Raw genomic sequence first — 15,587 nt, 5'->3', positions numbered from 1 at the left:
CTTTTAACTTGCAAAAATGAGAGAGAGGAAAGGTAGGGAACTAAATCATGTTAGATGCATTAAGAGTGATAACCAAAGGCCATTAGCAAAAGACAATGAAATCAATGAAAGGTGGTGAAGCTATTTTCAAAACTTGTTAAATGACAACCACTCTCAAATTATTGGGATATAAGGAACCATAAACTTAAATGGCGTCAGAGAGTATAGATACTAACATAGAAATAGGATATCTGAAGTGAAAGAAACTTTGAGTTTCATGTGATTGTTGTGTACCACTCAAACTAAAAAGGAAATTTTATAGGATAGTTATAAGACAAGTCATGCTTTATGGGACAAAATGTTAGGCAACTAAGGAACAAGATGTTCATAGGATGAGCACAACTAACATGAGGATGGTGATATGGACGAGTGGCAAGACAATGATAGAATTAAAAATGCAGGCATTTGAAGGAACTTAGGAGTAGCACGAATAGGTAATAAAATGAAGGAAAGTACATTTAAATGGCTTGGTCATGTGCAACGGATACCAAGAACCGCGCCGGTTACTAGTGAGTTGGTACAAGTAGAAGGCTTTAAAAAGGGCAAGGGGACGAAAAAGACATGGATTGAGATAGTTTTTTTTTTTTTTAAATGACTTATGGTCTAGGCCCTTGATGGAGTGCAATGGCGGAACAGGATTCATGTAACTAGCCCTAATTAATTGCGATAAGGCTTTGATGATGATGATGAGGCAACTTTTTCAAATGGAATGAAAACAACATTGGCACGAAACTATACAATAGAAGTGGGCAATGGAGTATGGTAGACAGAAAGGAGAAATGAGATTTTTTTTTTACAGTCCATCAACTGGATCCATGGATGGGCCACACTCCAAAAATCACGTAACCATTGATTGGAGAACCTTCACCCCTAGCATGTCAGCTCTTGGTTGGGAATTTTATATCCTTCTCTTCGTAATCATGAAGTCATATGATCATATGATCGATGACTATAATTATCTAGTGTGATTTTGGTATATGGCCAATCCACCAAAGGCCCAAATTCAATAGATAAATGGTCCATATCCATGTGAGCCATGAACAATGACTGATGTCTAACTTTAAGACAAGAGTTCAAGACCATGGTGATTGGTCCCCACCTCCACTAAGTTGAAGTATGCGATCCACCATACCCATGCCACATACAAATGTCAATCTGGATTGTCAGAATCATAAGACCTGTCATGTATGAAGCTCGAAGATCACACAGATTGAATGATCCTAACCATCCTACTAATATTCTCAAATGAAATGCTAAAAACAGAAAGACAGCAGCCCAAGTCCAATGGGCAAAATGAGGTGGTTAGGATTGCTCGATCAATGAGGATTTCGAGCTATGATCCTTCCACAATAGGGCCATAATTTGTGTTGTTCCGAGGAAGTATATGCATGTCTCATCTACAGTCAATAAGACGCTACAACTTAGAAAAAGGTGGAGAACTATCATCATTCTTTGGTCCCAAACTCTGATAGATTCTCAAGAGGAATGTTATCTGCAAAAACACACCCTCAAGTGCAAACAAAAGCTCTATGCGTGCTGATGTGACATATAACTGTGAGATATGGACCATTCATAGCGACAAACACTGTTGTCATGTGCGATTGCATATGCGCGAACATGTGCACGGATCGAATATGTGACAGTGGCATATGTGATCACTGCACATATGCAATCGCAGATGCCACATGTGCGATAATATGCAATCACATACAACATGTGTGATCGCATATTTGCCAACGGTCAGAAATCTGACCGTTGGAAATTTTATTTTATTTTTAATCTTGATTTTTTTCTCTATAAAAATGGATTCTAAGCACTCCTACATACACTCAAAGCTTAAACTCTCTCTCTCTCTCTCTCTCTCTCTCTCTCTCTCTCTCTCTCTCTCTCTATTTTGCTCTCTTACACTCTCTCTTACATAATTCCAAGCCACAAGCTCCACTCCTCCATCCATATTTCTTTCAAGATTGAAGTTTCAATCAAGGCACAAGTACATCTACAAGGATTCAAGAATCAAGATTCAAGAGACAAGACAACCAAGCTCTCAAGCCATTGACCTCTCTTACTAGTTTCTATTTTTTCCAAGTTATAATCATAAATTAATAATCATATTCACACAACACACCCACCACTCTCTCTTTATCACTCTTTCTAGTTTATTTCTATCTCATTCTCTCTTAAAGTTTCATAATCATATCCGAGTTCTAAGTTCTAACTTCTAATATTTTTTTTTTTAGTTTGTTACTTTGTTACAAATTACAAGTTACAAGTTAGTGTTGTGTTAGTGACTTAGTGTTACAACTTACAAGTTACAACAACACAACTTTACAAGTCTACATTCTACATAATTTCTAGAATCAAGATCAAGACTCAAGGGTCAAGGCAAAAGTGAAGACAAGAAGTGAAGATTGAAGATTTTTTTTTTTTTTTGGTAATTGTAATTTTGTATGTAAATCTCTCTCTCCCACCCTCTCTTTTACTACAAGCGTAACTCAACTCTCTCTCTCTTTCTCCTTTTCTTTTCCCTCTTCTTCTCCCTTTCTACTACTATTGTAAGTGTAAGTGTAAGTGTAAGTGTGTAACTCTCTCTCTCTCTCTCTCTCTCTCTCTCTCCCAATCTCTTTAGTCTCTTTACTCTTAGCCTCTTAATTTACTTTAGTTTTTATTTTTTAGTTTACTTTCTAGTTACTTTTTAGTATTAGCAATCAATATGCACACACCACCAACATAATGTCTTCTTCCCAATCTTCCTCTTTGAAACCCAAGTCAAATGACCCGGGTTGGAAGTACGGACACTATCGTAGTGTTTCGGATAAGACTCACATAGTATGTGAGTTATGTGGGTTCCGGCGGCATTGCAAGGCACAAGCAACACTTTGCACATTTACCGGGGTCAAATACAAAAGCATGCGACAAAATTACTCCAAAAATCCGAAGGGAGATCATGGAGTATTTGGAAAAACAGTCAAGAAAGAGATGCAATAGTGCCCTACGTCAGGAAGAATATTTGGAACAAGATGCATATGAACATATAAAGGAAGTTATTGTAGATGAAGCTAGTCCCACTCCCCCTACTTCGACAGGCCGGTCTAGACCACAAGTACAACCAACGGTCTTGAAAAGAACCCGAGGATATGAGCCCATGGATAGATGGTATAGACCACACCCCGAGGATGTGATCGACCAAAAGGGTCAAGACAAAGGGCCGGCTTAAACAACTTTAAAGAACCGGTATAAACAAAAAGATAGGAAAACCACTATTCAATATATTGCTAAGTGGTTTTACCAAACCGGCATTACTTTCAACGCCGTTAAATCGAGAAGCTTCAAAGTAATGGTTAAGGCTATAGGTCAATTTGGACCTAGGGTTAAACCTCCTTCATATCATGAAATGAGGGAGACATGCCTGAAAACTGAGGGAGACATGCCTGAAAACTGAAGTTGAATATAAACAATCCTTCATAACTGAATATGAGGAATCATGGAAAACATATAGGTGTTCACTAATGGCCGATGGATGGACCAACAGATCTGGTCGGTCTCACATTAACTTTTTGGTAAATTGTCCAGCTGGGACAATGTTCTTGAAGTCCGTGGATGCATCGGGCCATTCACACACAGGAAAATACTTGTTTAGTTTACTAGATAATGTAATTGAAGAAATAGATGAGGAATATGTTAAACAAGTAATTACAGACAACGCAGCCTTGTATGTAATGGTCGGACATCTTCTTATGGAGAAGAGGCGTTGTTTATTTTGGACCCCCTGTGCAGCCTATTGTGTTGATCTTATATTAGAAGATATAGATAGGTTATTTATAAGTATGATTGGAGGGGCTAGAAGAATCACAGTCTTTATGCACAAACACGCCATTCTTCTCAGTCGAATGAGAAAACACATTAAGGGTAACTTGCTACGTCCAGCAGTCACCTGTTTCATTACAGCCTTTTTAACAGTACAAATATTATATGAAGAAAAAATTAAAAATCAGAAGCTTTGTAGTGTCGACCGATTTTACAAGTGGGCCTTGGTGTTCACATCCTTAAGTGTAGGGTTGTGATGTAGTAATAATCTCAGTAAGACCGAGGTTGAATTCATAAGGACTGAAACTTGTACACTGCTGAAATTAATTAAAAGTAGAAAAAAAAGAAGATGTGAAACTAATTCTGAAGTATTTGATAGAGTAATTGTGAATAGAGTAATTAAAACTAAGAATTTAAAGGTGAGAACTAGGGTTTCTAAGGATCCACTTGTAATATCTACAGTGATTCTGTTAATAAGCATTCTGACTAATATCTCTGACTTTGGTGATATGTGAGTTATCTGATTTATTCCTTCCTTAATTCGGATATATTAGGTCATACAGTATATTTAGATAGATGTATATATGGTAGGGGCTAAAGATCAGCTTGTATTTCTTCCCTAAATAGCTTGTAATCTACCTATATAATGGGCAATTGTCAATGAAGAAAGGCAGACTTTTTCAAAAGGACTCTAAACTGTGGTATCGGAGCTATAGCTCTAAATTTCCATTTGTCTCGTGCTCTCAAGTTTCTTAGTCTCGGTTATTCTTGTTCTAGTTCTGTTGACCTCATGTCTTCCGATAAGTCTGATGTTTCTTTGATTCGTTTCAATGGCAAGAACTACTCTGCTTGGGCGTTTCATTTCAGGATTTTCGTCAAAGGTAAGGAGTTGTGGGGACATGTTGATGGCAGTAACCTAGCTCCTGACAAAGACAAAGACAAAGACCGACACGCCAAGTGGGAAGTCAAGGACGCACAAGTTATGGCATGGATTTTGGGATCCGTTGAACCCAACATCATCTTGAACCTTCGATCTTCTCAGACTGCAGCTCAGATGTGGACATACCTGAAGAAGGTCTACAGTCAACAAAACACTGCTCGTCGTTTCCAGCTTGAACATGAATTGGCCACTCTCCAACAGGATAGTCTTTCTATCTCCGATTTTTACTCTAGATTCACTAATCTTTGGGCTGAATACACTGATATAGTTTATGCTGACTTACCATCCGAAGGTCTTAGTTCTGTTCAATCTGTCCATGAAACTACTCAGAGGGATCAATTTCTAATGAAACTAAGGTCTGAATTTGAAGGCACCAGATCCAATCTTATGAACCGAGAATCTGTCCCCTCCTTGGATACATGCCTAAATGATCTTCTTCGCGAGGAACAGCGCCTTCTCACTCAAACCACCATGGAACAACGACGATCTACATCTGTTCCTGTAGCCTATGCAGCACAAGGCAGGCCACGAAGCAGGGATATGAGCACTGTTCAGTGCTTCTGTTGCAAGGGATTTGGTCATTATGCTGCAAACTGTCCCCAAAAATTCTGCAACTATTGCAAAAAGGATGGCCATATCATCAAGGAATGCCCAACTCGACCCCCCAAGAAATCGGAGACAGCATATACTGTCTCAGTTGGCTCTTTTAGTGCGGGTAGTTTGGTGAATACAACACAAAGTGCTCCTGCTCCTGCTCCCGTTTCAGTCCAACCCGTGACCCCTGACATGATTCAACAAATGATCATTTCGGCATTTTCAGCTTTAAGACTCTCAGGTAAACCCTTCACTACATCATCTCCTTGGTACTTTGATTCCGGGGCTTCCCATCATATGACAAACAATGCTGCTTCTCTTACCAATGTAAACAAATATTTTGGAAATCTCAAAATTCATACTGCTGATGGCAATCATTTACCTATCACGGCCACTGGTGATGTTTCCTCCTCTCTCACTGATGTCTTCGTATCTCCCGGTCTTACCACCAATCTTGTGTCTGTCGGTCAATTAGTTGATAATGATTGTAAAGTAGAGTTTTCTAAATTTGGTTGTGTTGTGCAGGATCAACAGTCAGGGCGGATGATCGCGAGGGGGCCTAAAGTGGGACGTCTTTTTCCTCTTCAATTTCCTTTGTCTTCTTTTTCTTTGCCTTTTGTCACCTTATAATTTTGCTCATGTTGATTACCGAGCGTGGCATAAACGTCTCGGACATCCAAACTCTAATGTACTTCATGCTTTATTGAAATCTGGTTTTCTTGGGAATAATGAAACACCATCTCTTAGTGTTGTTCAGTTTGATTGCAATTCTTGCAGACTTGGCAAAAGTAAAACTCTACCCTTTCCTTTTCACACACCGCATGTTGTCAAACCTTTCGATCTGATACATAGTGATGTGTGGGGTATGGCACCAGTCACTTCGCATGCTAATTACAAATACTTTGTCACTTTTATTGACGACTATAGTCGTTTCACATGGATTTATTTCCTTCATTCCAAAGACGAAGTATTTTCTGTTTTTAAGATTTTTCATGCATATATTCAGACACAATTTTCGGCCCATGTCAAAATCCTTCGTTCTGACAATGGGGGTGAGTATATGTCTCATTTGTTTCAGGACTTCCTACAGAATCATGGCATCATCTCTCAACGGTCTTGCCCTTCGACACCTCAACAAAATGGAGTGGCTGAAAGGAAGAACCGTCACCTTCTTGATGTGGTTCGCACTCTTCTGTTAGAATCTTCCACGCCCTCTCGATTTTGGTGTGAAGCTCTTTCCACTGCTGTCCATCTCATTAATAGATTGCCTTCTCCCACATTGAACCATGACTCACCTTTCACCAGGTTATTTGGTCACCCTCCAACTTATTCTAACCTTCGTACCTTTGGTTGTGTCTGTTATGTTCATCTTCCTGCACATGAACGCACAAAACTTACGGCTCAGTCAATTAAATGTGCTTTTCTAGGATATTCAGTACAGCAGAAAGGTTTTCTTTGCTATGATCCAAATCTATGTCGCATTCGAGTTTCTAGAAATGTGATTTTTTTCGAAAATCAATATTTCTTTTCTACCCATCAGGATCATGTTTCTCCTTCATTTTCTGTTTTGCCTATGTTTCCTAACTCTCTTGCAGATCCAGTCCCTTCTAAACCTCTCCTAGTGTATCGACGACGCTCCACCGCCACTTCCCACCAACCTTCAGCACCTCCTGAGCCCCCTCAAGCTTCTTCCCCGACTGCTGCTCCTGTTTCAGCACCTGCACCTCCCTCTCTCCGACTCAGTACTCGGGTTCGTAGACCCCCAGATAGGTTTGGTTTCTCTTCTCCTTCATCCTTCACAGCCACTTTGTCGTCTATTTCTCTTCCTTCATCTTATAAACAGGCAATGGAGCATGAGTGTTGGCGAAAAGCAATTGAAACCGAACTTCTCGCACTTGAAGAAAACCAAACATGGGATGTTCCATGTCCCTCCTCCGTGAAACCCCTTGGCAGTAAGTTCGTGTTTTCTATCAAGCTTAATTCCGATGGGTCCATAAATCGTTACAAAGCTCGGTTAGTGGCACTTGGCAACAAACAAGAATATGGTCTCGACTATGATGAGACCTTTGCACCGGTCGCCAAAATGACCACTGTCCGAACTTTACTCGCTCTTGCTGCATCCCAATCCTGGCCCTTACATCAAATGGATGTTAAGAATGCATTTCTCCACGGTGATCTCAAGGAAGACGTTTACTTGAAACTTCCCTCTGGTATGCCCACTTCCTCACCTACTGATGTTTGCAAACTGAAACGTTCTTTGTATGGTTTGAAGCAGGCACCAAGAGTATGGTTTGAGAAGTTTCGATCCACTTTGCTTAGTTTTTCTTTCACTCAAAGTCAGTATGACTCCTCTCTTTTTCTACAAAGGACATCCACAGGTATCGTCGTCCTCCTTGTTTATGTGGACGATATCGTCATCACTGGCTCTGACTTGGAGGCAATCTCTGCAGTTCAGATTTTGCTGAATTCTACATTTCACATGAAAGATCTTGGCCAGCTTACCTATTTCTTGGGTTTAGAGGTGCATCATCAGCCGCACGGTCTCCTCTTGCATCAGCACAAGTATAGTCAAGATCTGGTTCAGCTAGCCGGTCTCACCAACGCTACTTCGGTTGACACCCCCATGGAACTTAATGTGAAATATCGACGTGACGAAGGGGAGCTTCTTGAGGATCCTACTACCTATCGGAAGTTGGTTGGTAGTCTTATCTATCTAACCATTACCCGACCAGACATCTCTTATGCTGTTCATACCGTTAGCAAATTCATGCAAGCACCGAGGCATCTCCATCTATCTGCAGTCCACCGCATAATTCGCTACATTCTTGGGACACCTACTCGTGGCTTATTCTTCCCTTCCGGTTCTTCACTTCAACTACAAGCCTATAGTGACGCTGACTGGGCTGGCTGCCCAGACACCAGGAAATCTACTACCGGCTGGTGTATGTTTCTTGGTGATGCCCTTATCTCTTGGAAATGCAAGAAGCAGGACCACGTCTCCAAATCCTCTACTGAGGCCGAGTACCGAGCCATGTCTGCAGCATGCTCCGAGATCATTTGGCTGCGTGGTCTCCTCACAGAGCTCAGTTTCATTCCCGTACATCCTACTCCACTCCATGCTGACAACACTAGTGCCATCCAAATTGCCGCAAACCCAGTCTATCACGAACGCACCAAGCACATCGAGGTTGACTGTCACTCAATCAGGGAAGCCTATGATCATCAAGTCATCACTCTTCCACATATCTCCACAACTTTGCAGATCGCCGATATCTTCACAAAATCCATGCCACGTCAGCGCCATCATTTTCTCGTCAGCAAATTGATGCTTGTCGATTTACCAGCATCAATTTGAGGGGGGATGTTAAAGGAAATATCAATCTACATAGCAGATTTACAGCTTTACAGATTTACAGATTTACAGCTTTACAGATTTACAGATTTACAGATTTACAGCTAATATCTACAGCTAATAGCAGATTTACAGCTAATATCTACAGCTTTGACTGATATGACAGTTATACAGATTTATTCCTTCCTTAATTAGGATAAATTAGCTGTACAGTATATTTAGATAGATGTATATATGGTAGGGGCTGAAGATCAGCTTGTATTTCTTCCCTAAATAGCTTGTAATCTACCTATATAATGGGCAATTGTCAATGAAGAAAGGCAGACTTTTTCAAAAGGACTCTAAACTGTCAATGGAGAGGGTGAAAATAAGATCATAAACTATTTTAACTATAGAGACCGTGATTACAAGCCAATTATAGATATTATAAATAGAAGATGGGGCAGTCAAATGTCATCTCCATTGTATTTGGCTGCTTACATCCTTAACCCAGCCTGTTTATTCACTTTTACTGATCCAGCAGAAACACTTACCATGCATATGGTTGGATTTATTGATGTGTTGGAAAGAATGATTCTAGATAGAAAAGAACAGGACAAGATCTCAACTTTGCTAGACCTCTATACAAAGAGTGAAGGGACATTCTCAAGAGATATCGTAATAAGGCACCAGACAATGAAATTACCCAGTAAGTACTACTATGAATATCAGTGTTAGTGTCTTACAAATAGTTTTTCAACAAAGCGTCTCTAACCTACTTAAACTGTTTTTCTTAGCTAACTAGTAGGCTGGCTATGGAGTGGACCCAAACAGGAAAGATCTAGCTCTAAAGAAGCTATCTATGAGGATTCTTGGACTCACGTGTTCTGCTAGTGGTTGCAAGCGCAATTGAAGCACGTTCGAGGCGGTAAGTTTAGTAATTGTTAACTTCAATTTTTTAGTGTAAGGCCTAAGCTAAATTAATTACTTAAATAGCTAATGCCAAATGCACTTTCTTTCATGCAAATTCATACCAAGAAAAGGAATCGCCTTGAGCAAAAAAAAGCTCAACAACTTGGTTTTCGTTCAATACAATCAAAAATTGCGAGAACGATTCCAAACTAGGAAAGAAAAGACTAGTTTCTTTGACTCTATCTACTTAGATGAGTTGGATGCAGATAGCGAGTGGCTTATAAAGACGGAGGACAGGACCTGACATGGGTGCAATTTGAAGATGCCGCATACAGATCGACACCTGGTGAAGGTACCACTCGAATGCAAAGGATGGGGGGAGCCGAGGGGCGAGTAGTAGTCATCAACCCGTTGAAGAGCTTGAGGAGATGGAAGAAGGAGAAGGAGATAGTGATAATGATCAAGCAGAAGATCCACGATTGGATGTTGATGAAATATTAGTACATACAGATGATGAAGAAACGGAAGAAGAAGAAGTATATGTGGAAGAAGGAGATGACTCGAATGATGGTGATGATGATGATGGTGGTGGTGATCTGCCACAATGGCAAATAGATTAATGTATATAGTATATGATTAGATGAATAATAAATAAATAACTTCTTCATTTTGTTTACCAAGTGTGTTGATGTTCATTGTTGATGTAGTGTTGAATGTTGAATGTTGATATTTCATATTTGTTAAGTTAACTATATTGTAGAATGTAGAATTGTTAATGAATGACGGGTTAATATTTAATTCATTATGTAATTGGCTTTATTTTACTTAAATTAAATGTATTGTAAGGGCAAAGGGCATATAATAATTTATTCATTTTTTTCTTAATTTCTCCATATTTTTCTGATTTTTTTTTAAATTTTTTGAAAAAAAAAAAATGTGCGACTGCATATTTGACAACATTGGCGACAAATATTCCTTTTGCCCAAAAATTAGGCCAGTCCATTTATAGGTGCGTCAGCCATATAGCTGAGAATTGAGATGGAGAGCTAAGAATGATAAGCAATTATCTAGATTCAAAATGCACATGGATCACCAAGATTTCATGATTCACTGCCGAACTTCTTCCAATTCCAACAGCCCGGACTTGGATTTTGGGACGCTTGACGAGTGGACTGGCCTGTTTGTTACGGAAGGACAATGCACTGAAGGGAGAGCCTAATGCCTTGGATTCTGCACACATGCATGTTGGCATGTGTGGAGCACTTGTGTTTGGCACTTGAAGATGGGGGCCGGGGGCATCTACAAATAGCATCATCAGGTATTATAAAAGAGGATGGTATTGTGCAGCTTGCACGATGATACTTGTGACAAACGGGTGGATTGTCAGGATTACAATCCAGCAAAGCCATCAAGTGGATAGACCAACTCAATTAAAGCAAGGTGTTTTGGACTGAGACAGCCATCATATCAATGGCCTGCAAAGGCAAACACTAGATCAAAATGGAGCAATTGTCCACACTCAGCAGAAAAATTCTCAACAAATACATGATCAATCATGTGCAGTGATCAGGACAGTTGATCTAGTCAGCCAATACATGGATGCGCTATAAGCCAAAAGTATGAAGTGATTGAACAGCTCAAGCATCCATTTAGTTTTTCTGGTTGACATGGATCGTTGCTCTAATCATTCCTTTTGCAAGCCACTGATTGGATGTGGATGGGATGAGACCCTAATGCCTACAAAAACCAATGACTTTCAAAAATCAATTACACCAAAAATAGAGTTATATTAGTTTAGAACTTGCCTACAGCTAGAACATCCCTAAAACCAATCAAACCCATATCGACCATAAACTAAAATAATCTTTGGCCAATAAAACGAAGTAGGGACTCCTAACCAAGCTGACTTAGAAACTAACTTTGAAAATACAACAACTAAACCCACCATAGTTTCCAACTCTAGGACCAAGCATGAAATCCTTTTCTAAATCATGGACTAACCAATTTGACTCTTGTGGATGCCAAATGATGACATCATTAATAAAACCTTAATTTAAACACAATGATAATTTGGTCCTAATTCTGAATCACAAAATCTTGCAGCCATCAAGGATATTGCTAGGCTATCCAACATAATGATTTTGTGCCATTTGGATTTCTTTGGGCTCCAAAAAGTGGCACAAAAAATACCTGACAAAAATGCCCACGCATCAATTCTCACTCAATTGGATACAATTCAACCTTGAGTTGAGACCCAGCACTACAGATTCTCTTTCAGACAAAATATTTTAACGTTCTCTCTATTTCCTTTTTTATCCGTTTTCATTCACGTTTCTCCAAATCAATTTTTCCTGATCGGAAAGTACCCCATCCTGAATTCTGATTCTACAAATTTATCCTTGAATCCTCAATGCATGCTCTTTGTGTTCCTTTATCTTTGATGCTTCTAAGAAGTTGTTTGAAGCAATAATAAACATCTTCGATCTCGTATTCAAAAAACTATCCACCAACCACCATAAACACACAATAATGGAGAAAACCAGCATGTGTGTTTCTGATTTGTTCACCGTTTCTGGCCGTAGCATGTGATTAAAGATGGTCTCCAATTTTGTTCCATCCAATTCTTCAAAGATAACATCAGAAACTACTTCGTCGATGACTGACCCAGGCAATTAATAGGCTGCTCCATTACTATCGAAAATCAGCAAATCCAAATCCAAATCCAAACTTTTGCCAACTATGTTATCCTTTGAATATTCATCACAAAATGGAATCGTGACTCCTAATCTGATATTTGCTTTCGAGAAAATAAAAGGATTGCAAATCTCGACACACGTCTCCAGCCTAAATATTCTAAACCCTTAGTTGAAATGCTTGAAAATATTTCTCTAGCTATTACTAATCCAAGCAAATTTTGATACAACCTGCTCTCCAACCCAAGTCAAGAACTTGCTTTGAACCAAAAACTGGAGTGTTATGTAGCTTGAAATAGAGCCCAAAATCAAATTGACTAAAACTTGTTTCGGATTGTATGTAATAGATTTGGAACCCAAACCTAACCTCCAATAAGCCACACATGAGCAGGAACTCCCCAAATGAGAAAACAATAACTGTGGAAGGATTTCAACAGCAATCTATTAGAGTAACTAGCCTCAAACCTTTATTCAATAAATCATATTCACTTTAAAACCTGTAGCTCACCTAAGGACACATATTTATAACTGCATAAACATCTCTAAAACTGAACTTTCTAAGTCTGATCCTAACTAAACTTATGATCACATGGGGACTTTCTGAAACATATTACACCCAAAAACAAAAGTTACACTGTACAATTTTCCTAAGAGTAAAAGACCAATCAAATCCATTATGGAAATAAACTAAAACAATATTTCGACAAGAAAACTAACTAATTAAGGATCTTAAATAAGGTACTAACCAAACTAACTTAGAAATTAACTTTGACTGTCAAACAACCCAACCATGGTTAATTTCTAACTCGGGGATGAAGCGTGAACTTTTTTCGAAATGAACAAGTCATGTAGTATCCAATTTGAGTCTTGGTAGACCACACATGATGGCATCATTAACAAAACCATAATGTTTATTATACACAACTGGATTTAGAATCGTGTAATCCTGAACCCGTTATAAGCATAATTTGACAGTCTATCCGTCAGTACCAGTCTTGTGTCATTGGTACACTACACCGCTGTGCCTCTGAAAATGGCCCCATAAAATAAGTGACGAAAATTCTCCTACATCAAGAGCTGCAGAGAACTCGTATGATGCAAGCTACATGGTAGCAATCGTCATTGTACAATCCTCAAGTATGGTACAGTTTTTCAGGCAGTAAAAGTGGGCCAATGGTTCAACCATCCAAATTTTGTCCTCATTGTATGATTCTCCAGTATGGTACAGCGTTTAGTCAGTACAAGTGAGCCAATGGTTCAACAATACAATTTTTTTATATTAAGGGCCTGCCTGCACAGATTCCCCATGTACTAAAAATCTACCAGATTGGAAGATCATATCCATAGAATCTTTTGCCTTTTTTAAGTTGTAGAAAACCACTTTTTCTTTTCCTTAATTGTTTATCTGTTGGCTGCAAAATGGAGCTTTAAATCTTCCCATGTGGGAGATTTTTGGTGTATGGGCAATTCATAATGATGCCCTACAAGTCAACCATTCGGATTATTAAACTAAGTGGCCCACGGTCACAAACATGGTGTGGCATAACAGCTGTTACAGGGCCGTAAAGGCCGTTATGTAAAGGTAACGGTGGCAACTATTACACATTACGGCATCGTAATGGCTGTAATGGCCGTTACAGAAAAAATGACCCATAACAGATGTTGCAGCCCCTGTAACGACCCGTTACACTCCCCGTAAAGGCCGCTATTGCCTTGTAATGGTCCATTATGAGGCCAATATAGGTTTTCAGGTTTTTTTTAAATAAAAAAGGAGACTGTAATGGCCATTACGGCCTGTATCGTAAAGGTAATGGTGATGGATGTTGCGGCCAATGTTACCGTTACCGTTACAGAATACCTTGATCACAAACTAAAAATCCAAATAATTCTAGCGTGGAGCATTGTAAAATGGATATAGGTGACAGCACAGGATATTCCTTTACCAAAAATATCAACTAAAGATAAGGCCCTGTTTGGTTGCCACTTAAAAATGAGCTCGTAGACATTTTATTTAATTGTAATTATGTCGGAGAGATCCCCCTTTCTATGGGGTAGGGAATAAAAATATAGCCAACAATTTATATAAACTATGATATCAAAATATGTAATTGATGTTGAGAGGTTGTTTAGCAGCATGGATTTAAAATCCTATGGAATCCAATGGATTTTGAAGCCTGTGGAATCGAGTGGATTTTGGAAATCAGCTTTGAGGTGGGACTGCAAAAAGGGCTCTTTTGACGAGTTTTGGAGGAATAAAAATCCTTGCTACCAAATGACTCAAAAAACTGAAATCCCCACAAATCCCTCAGAATTCACACTGCCAAATGACACCCAACTTAAATGAGACGCACTTATTTATTTTTTTTAAGCGGCACCCAAACACACCCTAGCGGTATTTGGGTATTTGAATGTCTAAAAGGGCTATTCTAATTATAACTCCGAAGATGGCTTAAAAAACTAGCATTAGTGCATTGGGAAGGGAAAAGATGTTTAGTTGACGTGGAAAATTTTCTGCATAACCCTTTTTTTAATGCAATGTGAGAGAAAGTGCAGATTGTAGTTATTTTCCCAATGATATATATATATATAGAGAGAGAGAGAGGATGAAAAGCTTACAGGGGTCTTGGAAGTTTTGATGTGATGAAGGAGGTCTTTGAGATGGCGATCGGTCGGAGCGGTCTTTAGATTTCCGTGGCGATTGGTGAAGGAGAGATTGAGGGGAGTACGGCCTGCCTCTTTCTTTTCTACTTCTTCTTCCACATTCTTACTGAAAGAGGCAATTCCTTCCTCGCCCATTCGGCTCTCTCTTTTGCTATGTTTCTTTCTCTTTCCAACAGCAAATAATTGAATGGATAGATGGAGGAGCGTTCTCCCAGTTTTGTTTCTTCTTAAGCTTTCCCTCCAGCAGCGGCAACAGTGCAAAAGAAGAGGGAGGATGCTTCATTCGCAACTGGCATCCGGGGTGACCAATATCGCCGAGATTTTGAAAATATTTCGATGATATTGGGGAAATATATACGAGGGGATTGCGTGCTGAGTTACTCAGTTGGCCCACGGTGAATGTATCCGTCCATCCGTTTTTCCAGCTCATTTAAGGGGTTGAGACAAAAAATTGAAGCAAATCAGAGCTCAAGTGGATCATACCGTAGGAGACATAGGAATAATGATTTCCACCATTGAAACCTTGCTAGGAACCACGGTTATGTTTATTTGTCATCCAACCTGTTCATAATATAATACAAACATGGATGAAGGGAAAAATCAAATATAAGCT

General features: G+C 39.3%; 1 protein-coding gene across 1 annotated transcript in view; it reads right to left on the bottom strand.

Moving 5' to 3' along the window:
* The window catches only part of LOC131230805 (thioredoxin-like 3-3), a 34,675-nt gene extending 19,367 nt beyond the window's left edge, over positions 1 to 15,308 (bottom strand). The window contains exon 1 of the mRNA XM_058226795.1: positions 14,930 to 15,308. Within this exon, the coding sequence (XP_058082778.1) occupies positions 14,930 to 15,109 (180 nt within the window). The 5' untranslated portion in view covers positions 15,110 to 15,308. The remainder of the gene's footprint in view (positions 1 to 14,929) is intronic.
* Positions 15,309 to 15,587: the final 279 nt, after the last annotated feature.

The sequence above is a fragment of the Magnolia sinica genome, chromosome 17 (genome assembly GCF_029962835.1).
Source record: "Magnolia sinica isolate HGM2019 chromosome 17, MsV1, whole genome shotgun sequence".
Lineage (NCBI taxonomy): Eukaryota > Viridiplantae > Streptophyta > Magnoliopsida > Magnoliales > Magnoliaceae > Magnolia > Magnolia sinica.
Note: the sequence above shows the minus strand (reverse complement) of the source record. Positions and strands in the feature narration are given on the sequence as shown.